This window comes from Leucoraja erinacea, chromosome 29 (genome assembly GCF_028641065.1).
Source record: "Leucoraja erinacea ecotype New England chromosome 29, Leri_hhj_1, whole genome shotgun sequence".
NCBI classification, from domain to species: domain Eukaryota; kingdom Metazoa; phylum Chordata; class Chondrichthyes; order Rajiformes; family Rajidae; genus Leucoraja; species Leucoraja erinaceus.
Genome location: NC_073405.1, coordinates 6,916,722 through 6,930,482, shown reverse-complemented (window position 1 = coordinate 6,930,482; position 13,761 = coordinate 6,916,722). Strand labels below are relative to the sequence as shown.

At 49.6% G+C, this 13,761-nt stretch overlaps 2 protein-coding genes across 2 annotated transcripts in view; one reads left to right on the top strand and one right to left on the bottom strand.

The window, feature by feature from the left end:
* LOC129711090 (CREB-regulated transcription coactivator 1-like) overlaps positions 1-13,761 on the top strand; it is an 80,278-nt gene that overhangs the window by 58,937 nt on the left and 7,580 nt on the right. The window lies entirely within an intron of this gene.
* The window catches only part of comp (cartilage oligomeric matrix protein), a 29,528-nt gene continuing 17,058 nt past the window's right edge, over positions 1,292-13,761 (bottom strand). The window contains exons 14-19 of the mRNA XM_055658475.1: positions 12,570-12,748; positions 10,397-10,445; positions 9,190-9,386; positions 7,093-7,265; positions 5,935-6,074; positions 1,292-5,089 (exon numbers count right to left, since the gene is read on the bottom strand). Coding sequence (XP_055514450.1) covers positions 5,040-5,089; positions 5,935-6,074; positions 7,093-7,265; positions 9,190-9,386; positions 10,397-10,445; positions 12,570-12,748 — 788 coding nt within the window. The 3' untranslated portion in view covers positions 1,292-5,039. The remainder of the gene's footprint in view (positions 5,090-5,934; positions 6,075-7,092; positions 7,266-9,189; positions 9,387-10,396; positions 10,446-12,569; positions 12,749-13,761) is intronic.

Below are 13,761 nucleotides of genomic sequence, written 5' to 3'. Positions count from 1 at the left end.
CATTCGGTCCAGATCCCTCTAAATCTTTCATATCCAACCAAGTACCTGTCCAAATGTATTTGACCTGAAAGTGTCTCTGCATCAAATGTACAAGCAGGACCTGTCTGGCCCTGTGGCCTCATGCACATCAGCGAGACCAAGCTTAGACTCGGCAGCCGTTTCACTGAACACTTGCACTTGGTCTGCCGAGGCTTGCTGGATCTCTCAGTTGCCAACCATTTTAACTTCTCTTCCCAGTCCCACACTGACCTTTCTGTCTTGGGGCCTCGTCCATTGCTGGAGTGAGACCACACACAAACTGGAGGAACAGCACCTCATATTCCGCTTGGGCAGCTTACAACCTAACAATATGAACATTGAATTCTCCAATTATCGATAACTAACCTACAAACAACTGTATTAACCCCCACCCCCCCTCCCTTTTTTTTTCCTCTTCCCGCTCTTCCTTGTGCCCTTCCCGGACTTGCACCCATTCTCCACCTCCACCAACATCCTTTGCTCTCACAATTTGCACCTTTTCAATCATTATCTCGCACTTGTTCTATTTTCACCTCTGGCTTTTGTCCAAAGATCACCAAGCATTGTTCTATGGTCCTGCCCCTCTTCCCCAACCTCTCTTCCAGCTTTCTCACCATCCCTTCCCACCAACCACCCATCCATGTTGTCCAGAGATGCTGCCTGGCCCACTAAGTTACTCCAACACTCTGTGTCTTTTTTTAAAAATCTACCTGTGTCAGAGTGATTGCCTCTGATATTGGGGGAAAAGTATATTATGTCTGTTCGCATTAGTGAGTATCAGAATATCCATTAGAAGTGAAAAAAAAAAGAGAAATAATCGGACTGTAGCTGTTAAATAGTGCGGTTTCTGCAAGTCTCCTGCAGGCTGTTAATTAACTGCATCAGATGATGTTAGCTGCAGGCAGCAAACCTGGTAGGTGGGTGGGTGGCTGGAATCGGCTGCTCAATACACTGCTAATTTATTCAGTTCTAAATACTAAAGCAACCCGAAAATTGTCCTTCTGTTGCATTTCTTCCAAGGCAGGTATCGGAGACTGAAAAACACCCAGTTCCCCCCAGAAGTAACACCCAAGTTGTGTTCAGTTGCTCCTTTCATATGCGCTATAAACCATATCTTAGTGACCAACTACCTGCCCAAACGCACTGCACATTTACTCGTTGCAGTTCCTGAACCAGCAGCCCAGACCTCTCCAGAAAACAATGTTGCTCAAACTGTTTCTGTTCTTTCTCAAGGTGGATCCTCATCATCTCCTTCATTCTATATTCTGCCTAACACCACCTTATCAACCACATCATTCAACTTGTGATGCTCGGTATTCTTTAGTCAGAGGGCGGTGAATCTGTGGAATTCATTGCCGCGGAAAGCTTCAGAGGCCAAGCCAATGGATATTTCTAAGGCAGAGATTGATAGATTCTTGATTAGTACGGGGGTAATGGGGAGAAGGCAGGAGAATGGGGTTGAGAGGGAAAGATAGATTACCTATGATTGAATGGCGGAGTAGTCTCGATGGGACGAATGACCTAATTCCGCTCCCATCACTTATGAAGTATCCTCTTCACATCCTCACTTTCCCAACCAGCTTTGAAAGAAACAATCTTGTGAGTGAGCAAAAAAGTGGGAGTAGTATTTATTTAGTTATATTCAGAAAACATCTGCAGCTAAATGTAAAAGGTGTACATTGTGAATTACATTTGGGCCATCTTTGAATGAGTAAATTTCATGTCAATAAATTCCATATAAAGCTGACGAAAATATGCAACATCATTTCGAAAAGATGGATGTGTTAAAAGCTGCTCCTTTCAAGCCCTATTATGTTTGGTGTGGCGCATGGTAACAATCTCTACATTTCTCTGCAAGACAAATTTCTATTTACTTGTGATGTTGGCATTGAGAATCCAGGTGATCAGGCTGCTTACGGGAGATTAGAAAGTCAGACCCAGTGTGGTAGCCTCTGTTTGCTGGGGTTCATCTGAGTAATGGCATATCAATTGGGCATGATAAAGAGTAAAATAGCAAATCGTAATGATGACCAAAAGACCCTCCACCACATATAACCGGTGACTATGACCCCTGACTCTTAACATCTGAACCTAGGACCCTGACCATCAAATCCAGACCTTTAGACTCTGCCTCTAGACCTCTTGAGCCCATGCCCTTTTTCTTTCCATCTTTCAGGGTGCAGTGAGCAGGTTTATTACCTGTAGTCTGGGATAAGATCTACTGCCTGCCTTCCCAACGCTCCATGGATTTTGCTCTTAGGAGTACAGCCACTGCTTTCCAAATGTGCAGTCTTCATCGAGTTCCTCACTAAGCCCAACAACTGTAAAGAGGGTTTGGGCTGAAGGGCTAGTAGTACCTGTTAAATACTCCATTTTCGGCCAATTTTGTCTAGCCCTTTAAAATGGGAGGAATCGAAGGGCACTGGAAAGGAAGAGAGCAACATTGGCATAAAGTGCTGGAGTTACAGCCCTGTCCCATGGTGCGAGTTCATTCCAAGAGCTCTCCCGAGTTAAAAAAAAAATCAAATTCATAAGCACGGAGAATGAACGTAGCGGGTACGTCGAAGCTCGGGGACGTCTCTTGGCGGCTCGTTACGCCAACGGCAGGTACTCGGGAAGACCCGCTAACGGCAGGTAAGCTCGGGAGGATTTGTGAAGATTTTTCAACATGATGAAAAATGTCCACGAGAGCCCCGAGTACCGACGAGCGGCCATTACCGTAAATCTCCGAGTTCGAATCAGGGCAAACTCGGGAGAACTCTTGGAATGAACTCGTACCGTGGGGCAGGGGTTTAACTCAGTGGGTCGGGCAGAATCTCTGGAGAACATGGATGGGTGATGTTTTGGGTTGAGACACTTCTTGAGACTGATTATTGTAGGGGGGAGAAAGCTGGTAGGGAGGTGGGGGTGGGACAAAGCCTGGCAAATGTTTGGTGGATACAGGTGGGGGGTGGGGGGGGGGGGGGGGGGGGGGATGACTGGTGAATGGTTGGACAAAGGCCAGAGAGGAAAAGATAAAAAGTGTGAGAAAAGAATTGAAGCCGTGTAAAAAGTGAAAGATGAAGGAATATAGGTGGAAGGCATTGGGGAGAGGAGAAATGTGTACGCAGGAGAGAGGGGGGAAAAAGTGAGTGGGGGTTGTTTACTTCCATTTGGAGAATTTAATGTTCATATCGTTAGTTTGTAAGTAACCCAAGTGGAATACGAGGTGCCGTTCGCCCAGTTTGCGTGCTATACCGACGTCACTCAGGCAATGAAAAACAGGTCAGTATCGCAACCATTTCTGTCCTGGGCCTCCTTCAATGCCAGTGAGGCCTGAAACTGGAGGTCTTATGGTTGCTAACCATTTTAGCTCCCATTCCCACACTGATATTGCTGTCCGAGGCCCCCTCCATTGCCAGAGTGAGGCCACAAGCAAATTGGAGGAACAGCACCTCGTATTCCACTTGGGTGGCTTGCAACTCCACGGAATGAAAATTAAATTCTCCCGTTTTAGATAAACGATCCCTTCCCCCCCCCCCCCCCCCTTCATTGGGACCACCTGATAGTGCACCCATTTCTCCTCTTCGCCCTCCCCACCTATCATCCTTCATCTGACCTCACATTTCACACTTCCTCTATCCCTTAGCTCCCATTTTGACTTTTCATCTCTGACCTGCTGCTAACCTCCTCACCCGCATCCCCTATCACTTCCCAGGCTTTGTCCCACTCACACCTCTCTTTTCCAGCTTTGCCACTGCCCCCCCTACTTCAGTCAGACTGAAGAAGGGTCCCCACCCAATATGTCACCCATTCATCATCACCAGAGATACTGCCTGACCCACTGAAAAATTAGGTTAACTAGTATACACAGTCCCTTGTGTCTTCAACAGAGCAATGTTGCCAGGCAATGATGAGCTTCAACTATGAGCAAGAATTGGAACCATACTCCACGTACCTCATATAGGAACTGTTTAAAAAATAGGTTTTGAGAATCCCATTGACTCTGGACAGTAGATTGAAAGCCCAAGATCTAAAGTCATTACCAAAAAGTATCAGGCTGGAGATGTTTCTCATTTGGTGTCAGAAACTGAAATCTCCCTGAAAATGTGGAAGCTGAATACAGAAATAATTGTAAAAGGGAGTTTACACTCTGGAGTTTAGAAGGATGAGAGGGTATCTCGTTTGTAACATATAATATTGTTAAGGGTTTGGACACGCTAGAGGCAGGAAACATGTTCCCGATGTTGGGGGGAGTCCAGAACCAGGGGCCACAGTTTAAGAATAAGGAGTAAGCCATTTAGAATGGAGACGAGGAAGCACTTTTTCTCACAGAGGGTGGTGAGTCTGTGGAATTCTCTGCCTCAGAGGGTGGTGGAGGCAGGTTCTCTGGATGCTTTCAAGAGAGAGCTAGATAGGGCTCTTAAAAATAGCGGAGTCAGGGGATATGGGGAGAAGGCAGGAACGGGGTACTGATTGGGGATGATCAGCCATGATTACATTGAGTGGCGGTGCTGGCTCGAAGGGCCGAATGGCCTACTCCTGCACCTATTGTCTATTGTTGGAAATATGTGGGAACGAGTAGGTTACTGACCAAAAGCAGTGGTGTGGATTAGGCATCATTGCTGCCTTGAAGAGCCAGCACAGGTAAGTCGGGCACAATGGCCTCCACCTGCACTGTTAGTTTCTACAAATCCACTTTGGTATAATTGAGCAGAGTTCTGAAACTCCGGCTAAAATCTGTTTCTCTTTGCTCTGCCCTGCTCCTGCTTCACCCCACTGCTGCCAAAACATCTCTTGAGACGGTGTTGTGAATGTGATCACCTCAACACTGAGGAATCAACTGAAGAGAGAAGTCACGAGTCAGATCAGTCTTCATCCCGGGCCTGGTGTTTGCGACACTCCCAGGTCCAACTGATGCCGACTAAACCGTGGGGAAGGAGCAGAAAAAAAACATTGATTCAAGGCTGTGATGAGAGATTGCCACTTGTCAGGGTTCAAGGGTCAATGGTTCTTGAGGATCAGGAGTTCAGAGGTCACCTTCAAAACTGCGACTGTAGTTGGGCTGGGCGGAAATCTTCTGGAACTGTGTCTGAGGAGAAAAGGTGAAGCGGCTGGAGTGAGTTGAAGGTGTTTGTGAGAACATAGAGTTACATTGTCACCGACGTGGAAACAAGCCCTTCGACATCTCGTGCTCATGCCAACTAACACGCCCCATCTACACTCATCCCACCTGCTCACGTTTGGCCCATGACTCTCTGAACCTGTCCTATCCATGTACCTGTCCAGTTGTCTCTGAAATTGCTTCTTGTGCTAGGATTATGCAATTTTTAAGAAACAATTAGACTGGTACATAGATAGAACAGGTTTAGAGGGATATGGGCCAAACACAAGCAGGTGGGACTAGTGTAGATGTTGGCCGGTGTAGGCACGTTGGGTGGAAAGGCCTGCGATCGTCCATATCTCTCCAAATCTGTCCTATCCATGTACCCGTCTAACTGTATCTTAATCGTTGGGATAGTCCCAGCCTCAACTACCTCCTCTGGCAGCTTGTTCCATACGCCAACCACCCTTTGTGTGAAAACGTTACCCCTCGGATTCCAATTAAATATTTTCCCCTTCACCTTGAACCTATGTCCTCTGGTCCTCGATTCAGCTCCCCCCACACCTCCTCCACCCCACCCCCCCCCCCCCCCCCACACCTTCACTTCATCACCATCCCTCCCCTCACCTCCCCCCACTCCTCTCCTCCACCCCTCCCCTCCCCTCACTCCACACCTCTGGGCAAGAGACTCTGTGCATCTATACACCTTACTCCCCCCTCTCCCCCTCCCCTCCCCCCCACCACCCCTCCCCCCCCCCCCCCCCCCCCCCCCCCCTCCATCACGTCAGATCACCGCCCCCCCCCCCCCCCCCCCCCCCCAACCATCCCCTCACCGTTGCAACGGTAGCGTAGATTTGCCCAAATGATATTCTCCTGGGAGAAGCAGAAGACTCCGAGTCTCCCTCCACGCATCGTGGTGTCGATGATCACCCTGGAATCAGCCACAATCTCCGGCCCCTCGTACAGCCGCACCCTGTGAGGGGAGGGGGAGGGGAGGGGGAGGGACAAAAACCGCAGATGAACTCGGCCATCGTCTGCTCTTGTAGTCTCCCTCACTGCCGACCCCAGGAGAGGTGGTGACCCACGGTGCTGGCGGAGACGAGACCCACTCGATGGCCCATGGAGGTCAACGGTCAATGGCGTTTTTTTTATCCGAGTGCAAGACGACACGTGACCCTCCCAACCTGTGGCAGACGAGACCCTCCCGACATCCCAAAGCTCGGAGGCGTGACCCACCAGATGTCCCACCTCCGGGAGAGACCTCACCATCCTGACATCCTGCCCGGTGTCGGGGTGCGAGATGACACGCGACCCACCCAAGGTCCCAGCCCCCCGGGGCGCTGTGACCCAACCACATGTCCCGCCCTGAAGGGAGACGCGAGACCCTCCAGATATCCCAGTCCCCGGGGATATGCGACCCACTGGACTCTCCAACCCCAGGAGACACGCGGCACCTGCCTGATGTTCCACCCCAGGCAGGCCGGTGACCCACCTTACGTCAGGGTGACCCACTCGATATCCCAACTGTGGGGAAACCCGATCCAGCTGATGTATCTGATCCCAGGGAGAAATGACCCACCTCGTGTCCCAACCCCGAGGGATATGTGACCCATCTCAGGTACCAGGCCAGGGGGGAGGTGGTGAACCACCTGCTGGTGGGGGTGGGGAGGATGTGGGGGTAATCTGGACCGCCTAGTGGACCCCTGCCCAGGCGTGAAGTGAGCAGTGAGCAAACTGAAGGCGGGGAGGGAGAGGCGTGGGAGGTGGGGGTGGGGAGGGGAGGGGTGGGGGGGGGGGGGGGGGGGGGGGGGGGGGGGGGGGGGGGGGGGGGGGGGGGGGGGGGGGGGGGGGGGGGGGGGGGGGTGGGGGGGGGGGGTGTGGGGGGGGGGGGGTGGGGAGGAAGTGGAGGTGTGTGGGGGGAGGGAAGGGGGGGGAGGATAGTGTGGGGGAGGGGAGATGTGGGGGGGGGGGGCTGGAATGTTCTGACCCACCTGATGTACCCGACCTGTGGCCGGTGCTGCAGGAACCAGCGATACGACGTATTGTCTTTCCAGCCGATGTTCCTGGGATCCTTCCACAGGAGCCGGACCTGGTCATTCGTGTCTCCCGTGTGCCAGAGAGCATTCCGCAGGTGTTGCCCCGGGCCCGTCTGCGACTTCACTGCCTGTTTACGGGAGTGTCACACTTCAGTTGGTCAGGACCGAAACAGATGGGATTTACTGAGGAAGTTGATTCGGGATTCATTACCTCTAGATTTTAGCGATACAGCATGGAAACAGGCCCTTCGGCCCACCCAGTCCGTGCCGACCAATTTCCAATTTCTCCAAAGAGTACAAACCTGTACATCTTTGTAGTGTGGGAGGAAACCGGAGCACCCGGAGAAAATGGGATAGTATAGGATTATTGGAGTTGGGCAGCATGGACGTAGTGAGTTGACCATGGAAGGGCCTGTTTCCATGCTGTGACTCTTTCAATGCATTCAGGGTTGAAAGTTCATGTTCATAAGTGATAGGAGGAGAATTAGGCCATTCGGCCCATCAAGTCTACTCCGCCATTCTGCCTGAAGGGTCTCGACCAGAAACGTTACCCATTCCTTCTCTCCAAAGAAGCTGCCTGTCCCGCTGAGATACTCCAGCATTTTGTGTCTACCCGCCATTCAATCATGGCTGATCTATCTCTCTCTCCTTACCCCATTCTCCTGCCTTCTCCCCGTAACCCCTGACACCTGTACTAATCAAAAATCTATCCATCTCTGCCTGAAAAACATCCATTGTCGGCCTCCACAGCTTTCTGCGGCAATTAATTCCATTCCACAGATTCACCACACCTTTCGCTAAAGAAACTCCTTCTCATCTCCTTCCTAAACTAACGTCCTTTAATTCTGAGGCTATGACCTCTGCTCCTAGACTCTCCCACTAGTGGAAACATCCTCTCCGCATCCATTCTATGCAGGCCTTTCACTGTTCAGTAAGTTTCAGTGAGGTCCCCCCCTCATCGATCCAGCGAGTATAGACCCTGTGCCCTCAAATATTAACCCATTCAGGGGTTTTCGCCGGGTGCTCCTCCCGGTTTCCTCCCACATTCCAAAGACGTGCAGGTTTGTATTGGGTCAATGTGTGGGGGGGGGGGGGGGGTGGGGGGGGGGGCGTGTCCAGAGCTCTTCAGAGAATGGAGCAATGGAAAATAATGACAAAATGAAATAGCTGATCCCTTACTAGGACCGATGGGCCCTCTGATGTATGGTAGAATCCCATCTTTACGACTATTTTCAGTGGCAGCCTGGAGTTGATGTTGGCTCTACAGGTTTGTTACTGAGGTCCAGAATGCACAACCTGATCCCTGCCGTTCTCAATTGATCTGAATCTAATTCAATAAAGGAACCGGACTTTACTTGACTTCATCCTATTCCCATTCTACTGTATCTGTGCACTGTGGACGGCTTTTCCCACTGACGGGACAACACACAACCAAAAAAGCTTTTCACTGTACCTGGAGTACTGATTGGGGATGATCAGCCATGATCACATTGAATGGCAGTGCTGGCTCGAAGGGCCGAATGGCCTACTCCTGCACCTAGTGTCTATTACCTCAGTACACGCGACAATAAACTAAACTAACGAACTAATTAGCCAACCAGCCAACTAATTAACTAATCAACGAACATAGCTAGAGTGATAGAACCATAGAAACATAGGGTAGGCCATTCGGCCCTTCGCGCCTGCACCGCCATTCAATATGAATGGCAGTGCAGGTACGGGATACTGAGTTGGATGATCAGCCATGATCATATTAAATGGCGGTGCAGGCTCGAAGGGCCGAATGGCCTACTCCTGCACCTAATTTCTATGTTTCTATGTTTCTATGATCATGGCTGATCATCATGGCTGATCATCCAACTCAGTATCCTGTACCTGCCTTCTCTCCATACCCCCTGATCCCTTTAGCCACAAGGGCCACATCTAACTCCCTCTTAAATATAGCCAATGAACTGGCCTCAACTACCTTCTGTGGCAGAGAATTCCACAGATTCACCACTCTCTGTGTGAAAAATGTTTTTCTCATCTCGGTGGAGGATGGATGTTGCCTACCTTGAGCTGGATGCCAGGCTCAGCCACAGCGCGGAAGGGATTGGCCTGCCAGTAGGTTTGCTCCGTCTGTTTCCACATCACCACATAGAAGCTGGAGCTGTCCTGATAGCCGAAGATGAATCCAGCGTAGTCATCATCTGTCACAGTGTTCACATGAAACGTTCCCTCAAAGTCCACACCATTGAAAGCCGTGTACCCTGCGGAGGAAGAACGGGCTGCTTATGAAGAGGAACCGGCAGCACGGCGAGGACACAGGCATTCACAGAGTCATACAGCACGGTAACATGCTCTTCGGCCCATCCCCTTCATGCCGACTGCACTAGTCCCACCTGCCCGCGTTTGGCCCATATCCTTTCCTATCCATGTACCTGTCCAAACACCTTTTAAATGTTCTCATAGTAACTGCCTCAACATCCTCCTCTGGCAGCTCATTCCATATTACCCTCCATCTTCTGTGAAAACGTTGCCCCTCAGGTTTCTATTAAACCATTTCCCCTCTCACCTTAAACCTATCTCCCCTGGTTCTTGAGACCCCTACTCTGGATAAAAGACTCTGTGCATGCACCCTGTAGATTGCCCTCATGACCTTATTCACCTCTATAAGATCACCATTCATCCTCCTGTGCTCCAAGGAATAAAGTCGGAGCCTATTTTCTATGATTCTATGTTTCTAAAAGCTGGAGTAACTCAGCGGGACAGGTGGCATCTCTGGAGCGATGGAATGGGTGACGTTTCGGGTCGAGACCCCTCTTCAGTCACCCATTCCTTCTACATACAATACCACGACTGATAGAAACGTAGAAAATAGGTGCAGGAGTAGACCATTCGGCCCTTCGAGCCTGCACCGCCATTCAATATGATCATGGCTGATCATCCAACTCAGGATCCTGTACCTGCCTTCTCTCCATACCCCCTGATCCCTTTAGCCACAAGGGCCACATCAACGCCCTCTTAAATATAGCCAATGAACTGGCCTCAACTACTGATGAAGGCCAATATAACTGAATGGCTTCTGGTTCACCCCATCTACCCGCAAAGTCACTTTCAATATATGGAGAGATAGAAGAACAAGAGTCAAGAGCGTTTTATTGTCCCAGAACATTGTCTTTCCGCAGACTGGTTAGCACGCAACACAAAAGCTTTACACTGTACCTCGCTCGGTACACGTGGTAATAAACTAAATGGAACAGTGAACGTAAACACTTACCAACGGCGAGGCCTGGGTCACTGTTCATCGTCTGCACTATCTCCATCCCCTGCAACATCACATCAACCATGAGATACATCCCTTAAACACCAACATGATATATATTTTTGAAACTTTCAAAATGAAGTCTGTGGCACATCTGCAGTGCAGGAACCACCACAACCCCAGCTGCACACATCTCAAAACCTCAAAGAAAGTAATTAGTGAATAGTTAAATATTTCACTGTCTCGACACGATGAGGTGTGAAACACATCAGTGCAAAATCAGTTAACAGGTCATAGAGTGATACAGTGCGGAAACAGGCCCTTCGGCCCGACACGCCCACACTGGCCAACAATGTACCAGCTGCCCTAATCCCACTTGCCTTCCCTAGTCCCACAAACCTGTCCTGTCCATGAACCTGTCCAACTGTTTCTTAAATGATGGGATAGTCCCAGCCTCAACTACCTCCTCTGGCAGCTTGTTCCATACACTCACCACCCTCTGTGTGGAAAAAGTCGCCCCTCGGATTCCTATTAAATCCTTTCCCCTTCACCTTGAACCAATGTCCTCTGGTCCTCGATTCCCCTACTCTGGGTACAAGACTCTGTGCATCTACCCGATCTATTCCTCTATGAGCTCCACCACTGACAGAGGGGTGAAGAATCAGGGGGCAGCGAATGACTAGCAGATAAAACACAAGAGATGCGATGGAAGGTGCAAGGAAGGACAGGCGCTGGAATCGTGCGTAGAGCACAAAACGCCCGGTTACTCAGCGGGTCAGGCAGCATCTCTGGAGGACACGGATAGGTGACATTTTGGGGTCAGGACCTTTCTTCAGACCGATTGTAGTAAGGGGGGGTGAAAGTTGTTAAAGAGGTAGGGGGCGGGACAAAGCGCGGCAAGATGTGAGGGAAGGGATTTTACACAGCGAGGAGTCTGTGTCTGAAATGCACAGCAGATTCATTCGGAGCATTCACTGAGGGGCAGCTGCGGGGTATTTGAAAGGTAAGGAGGGGAGAAGGTAGGGGGGAGTGAGTGGGCGAGGTGGGTTGCTGTTGCGTACAGCTATGGTGCGGCACGGTGGCACAGCGGTAGAGTTGCTGCTTCACGGCGCCCGAGACGCGGGTTCGATCCCGACTCCAAGCGCGGTCCGTGTGGAGTTTGCACATTCTCCTTGTGATCGCGTGGGTTTTCTCCGGGTGCTCTGGTCTTCTGAAGACGTACAGGTTTGTAGATTATTTGGCCTCTGTAAAGAGTAGTGTGCAGTACACGGGTGACTACTGGTTGCCGTGGACTCAGTGGGCAGAAGTTGACTCTTGATTGACCAATTGGTCCCTGCTCATTCACTAGTCTATTCCCTTTTGTAAAACTACAAATGCTCTCATATGTTTCTAGCTACTGAACTCCCTCATTCTGTCTTGCCTTTGTTTTAAGTCAACTCATTGGTTGGCCTTTGCTACATTTTAAGAAAATAGACAATACACAATAGGTGCAGGAGTAGGCCATTCAGCCCTTCGAGCCAGCACCGCCATTCACTGTGATCATGGCTGATCATCCACATTCAGTATCCCGTTCCCGCCTTCTCCCCATATCCCCTGACTCCACTATCTATAAGAGCTCTATCTAACTCTCTCTTGAAAGCATCCAGAGAACTGGCCTCCACTGTTTTCTGAGGCAGAGAATTCCACAGATTCACAACTCTCTGGGTAAAAAGGCTTTTCCTCATCTCCGTTCTAAATGGCCTACCCCTTATTCTTATACTGTGGTCCCTGGTTCCGGACTCCCCCAACATCGGGAACATTTTTCCTGCCTCTAGCGTGTCCAATCCCTTAATAATCTTGTATGTTTCAATAAGATATCCTCTCATCCTTCTAAATTCCAGAGTATACAAGCCCAGCCGCTACATTCGATCAACATATGACAGTCCCACCATCCCGGGAATTAACCTCGTGAACCTACGCTGCACTCCCTCAATAGCAAGAATGTCCTTCCTCAAATTTGGAGACCAACCCTGCACAAAAGGTGCTCCCAATCCTCAGACCGACTGTTGTTTCTGACAACTTTATAAGCCTCTGGGGCCGATTTAACCTACAAACCTTCACTTCGTTGAGTTATGGGAGGGAACTGGAGCCACAGTCACACCTCCGTGCCTGAAGACTCTATATGGCTTTGCATGGATAGATTACGCACCTGGTTTAAGACAATCCAGTTTGGGTCGATTTGTGCATCTCCCTCAGGGTCCAACACTATTGTCTGGAAGGCTCGGAAATCGGTGAGTGTAATCTGGGCGTTCTCCGGGCACACGTCAATGACGTCAATCACTTTGTCATCGTCAAAATCTCCTTCACAGATGTCTCCGATCCCATTACCTGACAGATAGTTCACACAGTAGGTTTCTTGCAATAACTTCATGCTGCAACACCTTTCATGATTACTCCAAACAGTTCAGGAGACCTACTGACCTTTTAAACCTTAGAATATACAGTGCAGAAACAGGCCCTTCTGCCCACCAAGTCCGCGCTGACCAATGATCACACAAGCACTATCCTACACACCAGGGACAACTTACAATTTTACTAAAGCCAATTCACTTACAAACCTGCACTTCTTTGATGCATGGGAGGAAACTGGGGCACCCGGAGAAAACCCACGCAGTCACGGGGAGAACGTACGCACTCCGTACAGACAGCACCCATAGTCAGGATCGAACCCAGGTCTCTGGCGTTGAAGATAACTGCAGGCAGACACTTACCATTGTTTCCAGCGTAGTGGGCCCATTAAAACCCGCAGAAATTGTCAATTTTTACGCAGTAAATAATTATGGAAATCGGGATAAGCGTGAGAGACATTTGGCCTAATTCAGAATTCCAAAAGTGAGGAGAAATGACTTTAGATAGAAACAAGAGCTGAAGGGACAACAACAGCCAGAGTGCTTGGCGAACATTGGCCGTTTGCTCACTGCGTTTCACCAACAGCAAGGCATTATTTGTGTTTTTTCTTGATTCCATTGGCATCTAAAAAGTTTCAGAAGCGATAAATCTGGCTGTAAAATTTTAAAATCGCCCATGGCTCTCAAGTGGGTTTTGACATACAAAAGGAAAACGCATTTGAAGCAAAATTTACAGCCAGATTTATCACTTCTGAGACTTTTTAGATACCAAAGGAATCAAGAAAAACCACAAATAATGCCTTACTTGATGAAATGCAGTGCGCAAACACGATAATCCCCAATATTTTGAATTCCGATATCTGCACGGCCAATATTTACCAGGCACTTTAGCTGTTGTTGTCCCTTCAGCTCTCGGTTCCCTTTACCTTCATTTCACTTCACATTTGGAATTCTGAAGTTGGTTACGACGTCCCTCACACTTACCCCAACTTC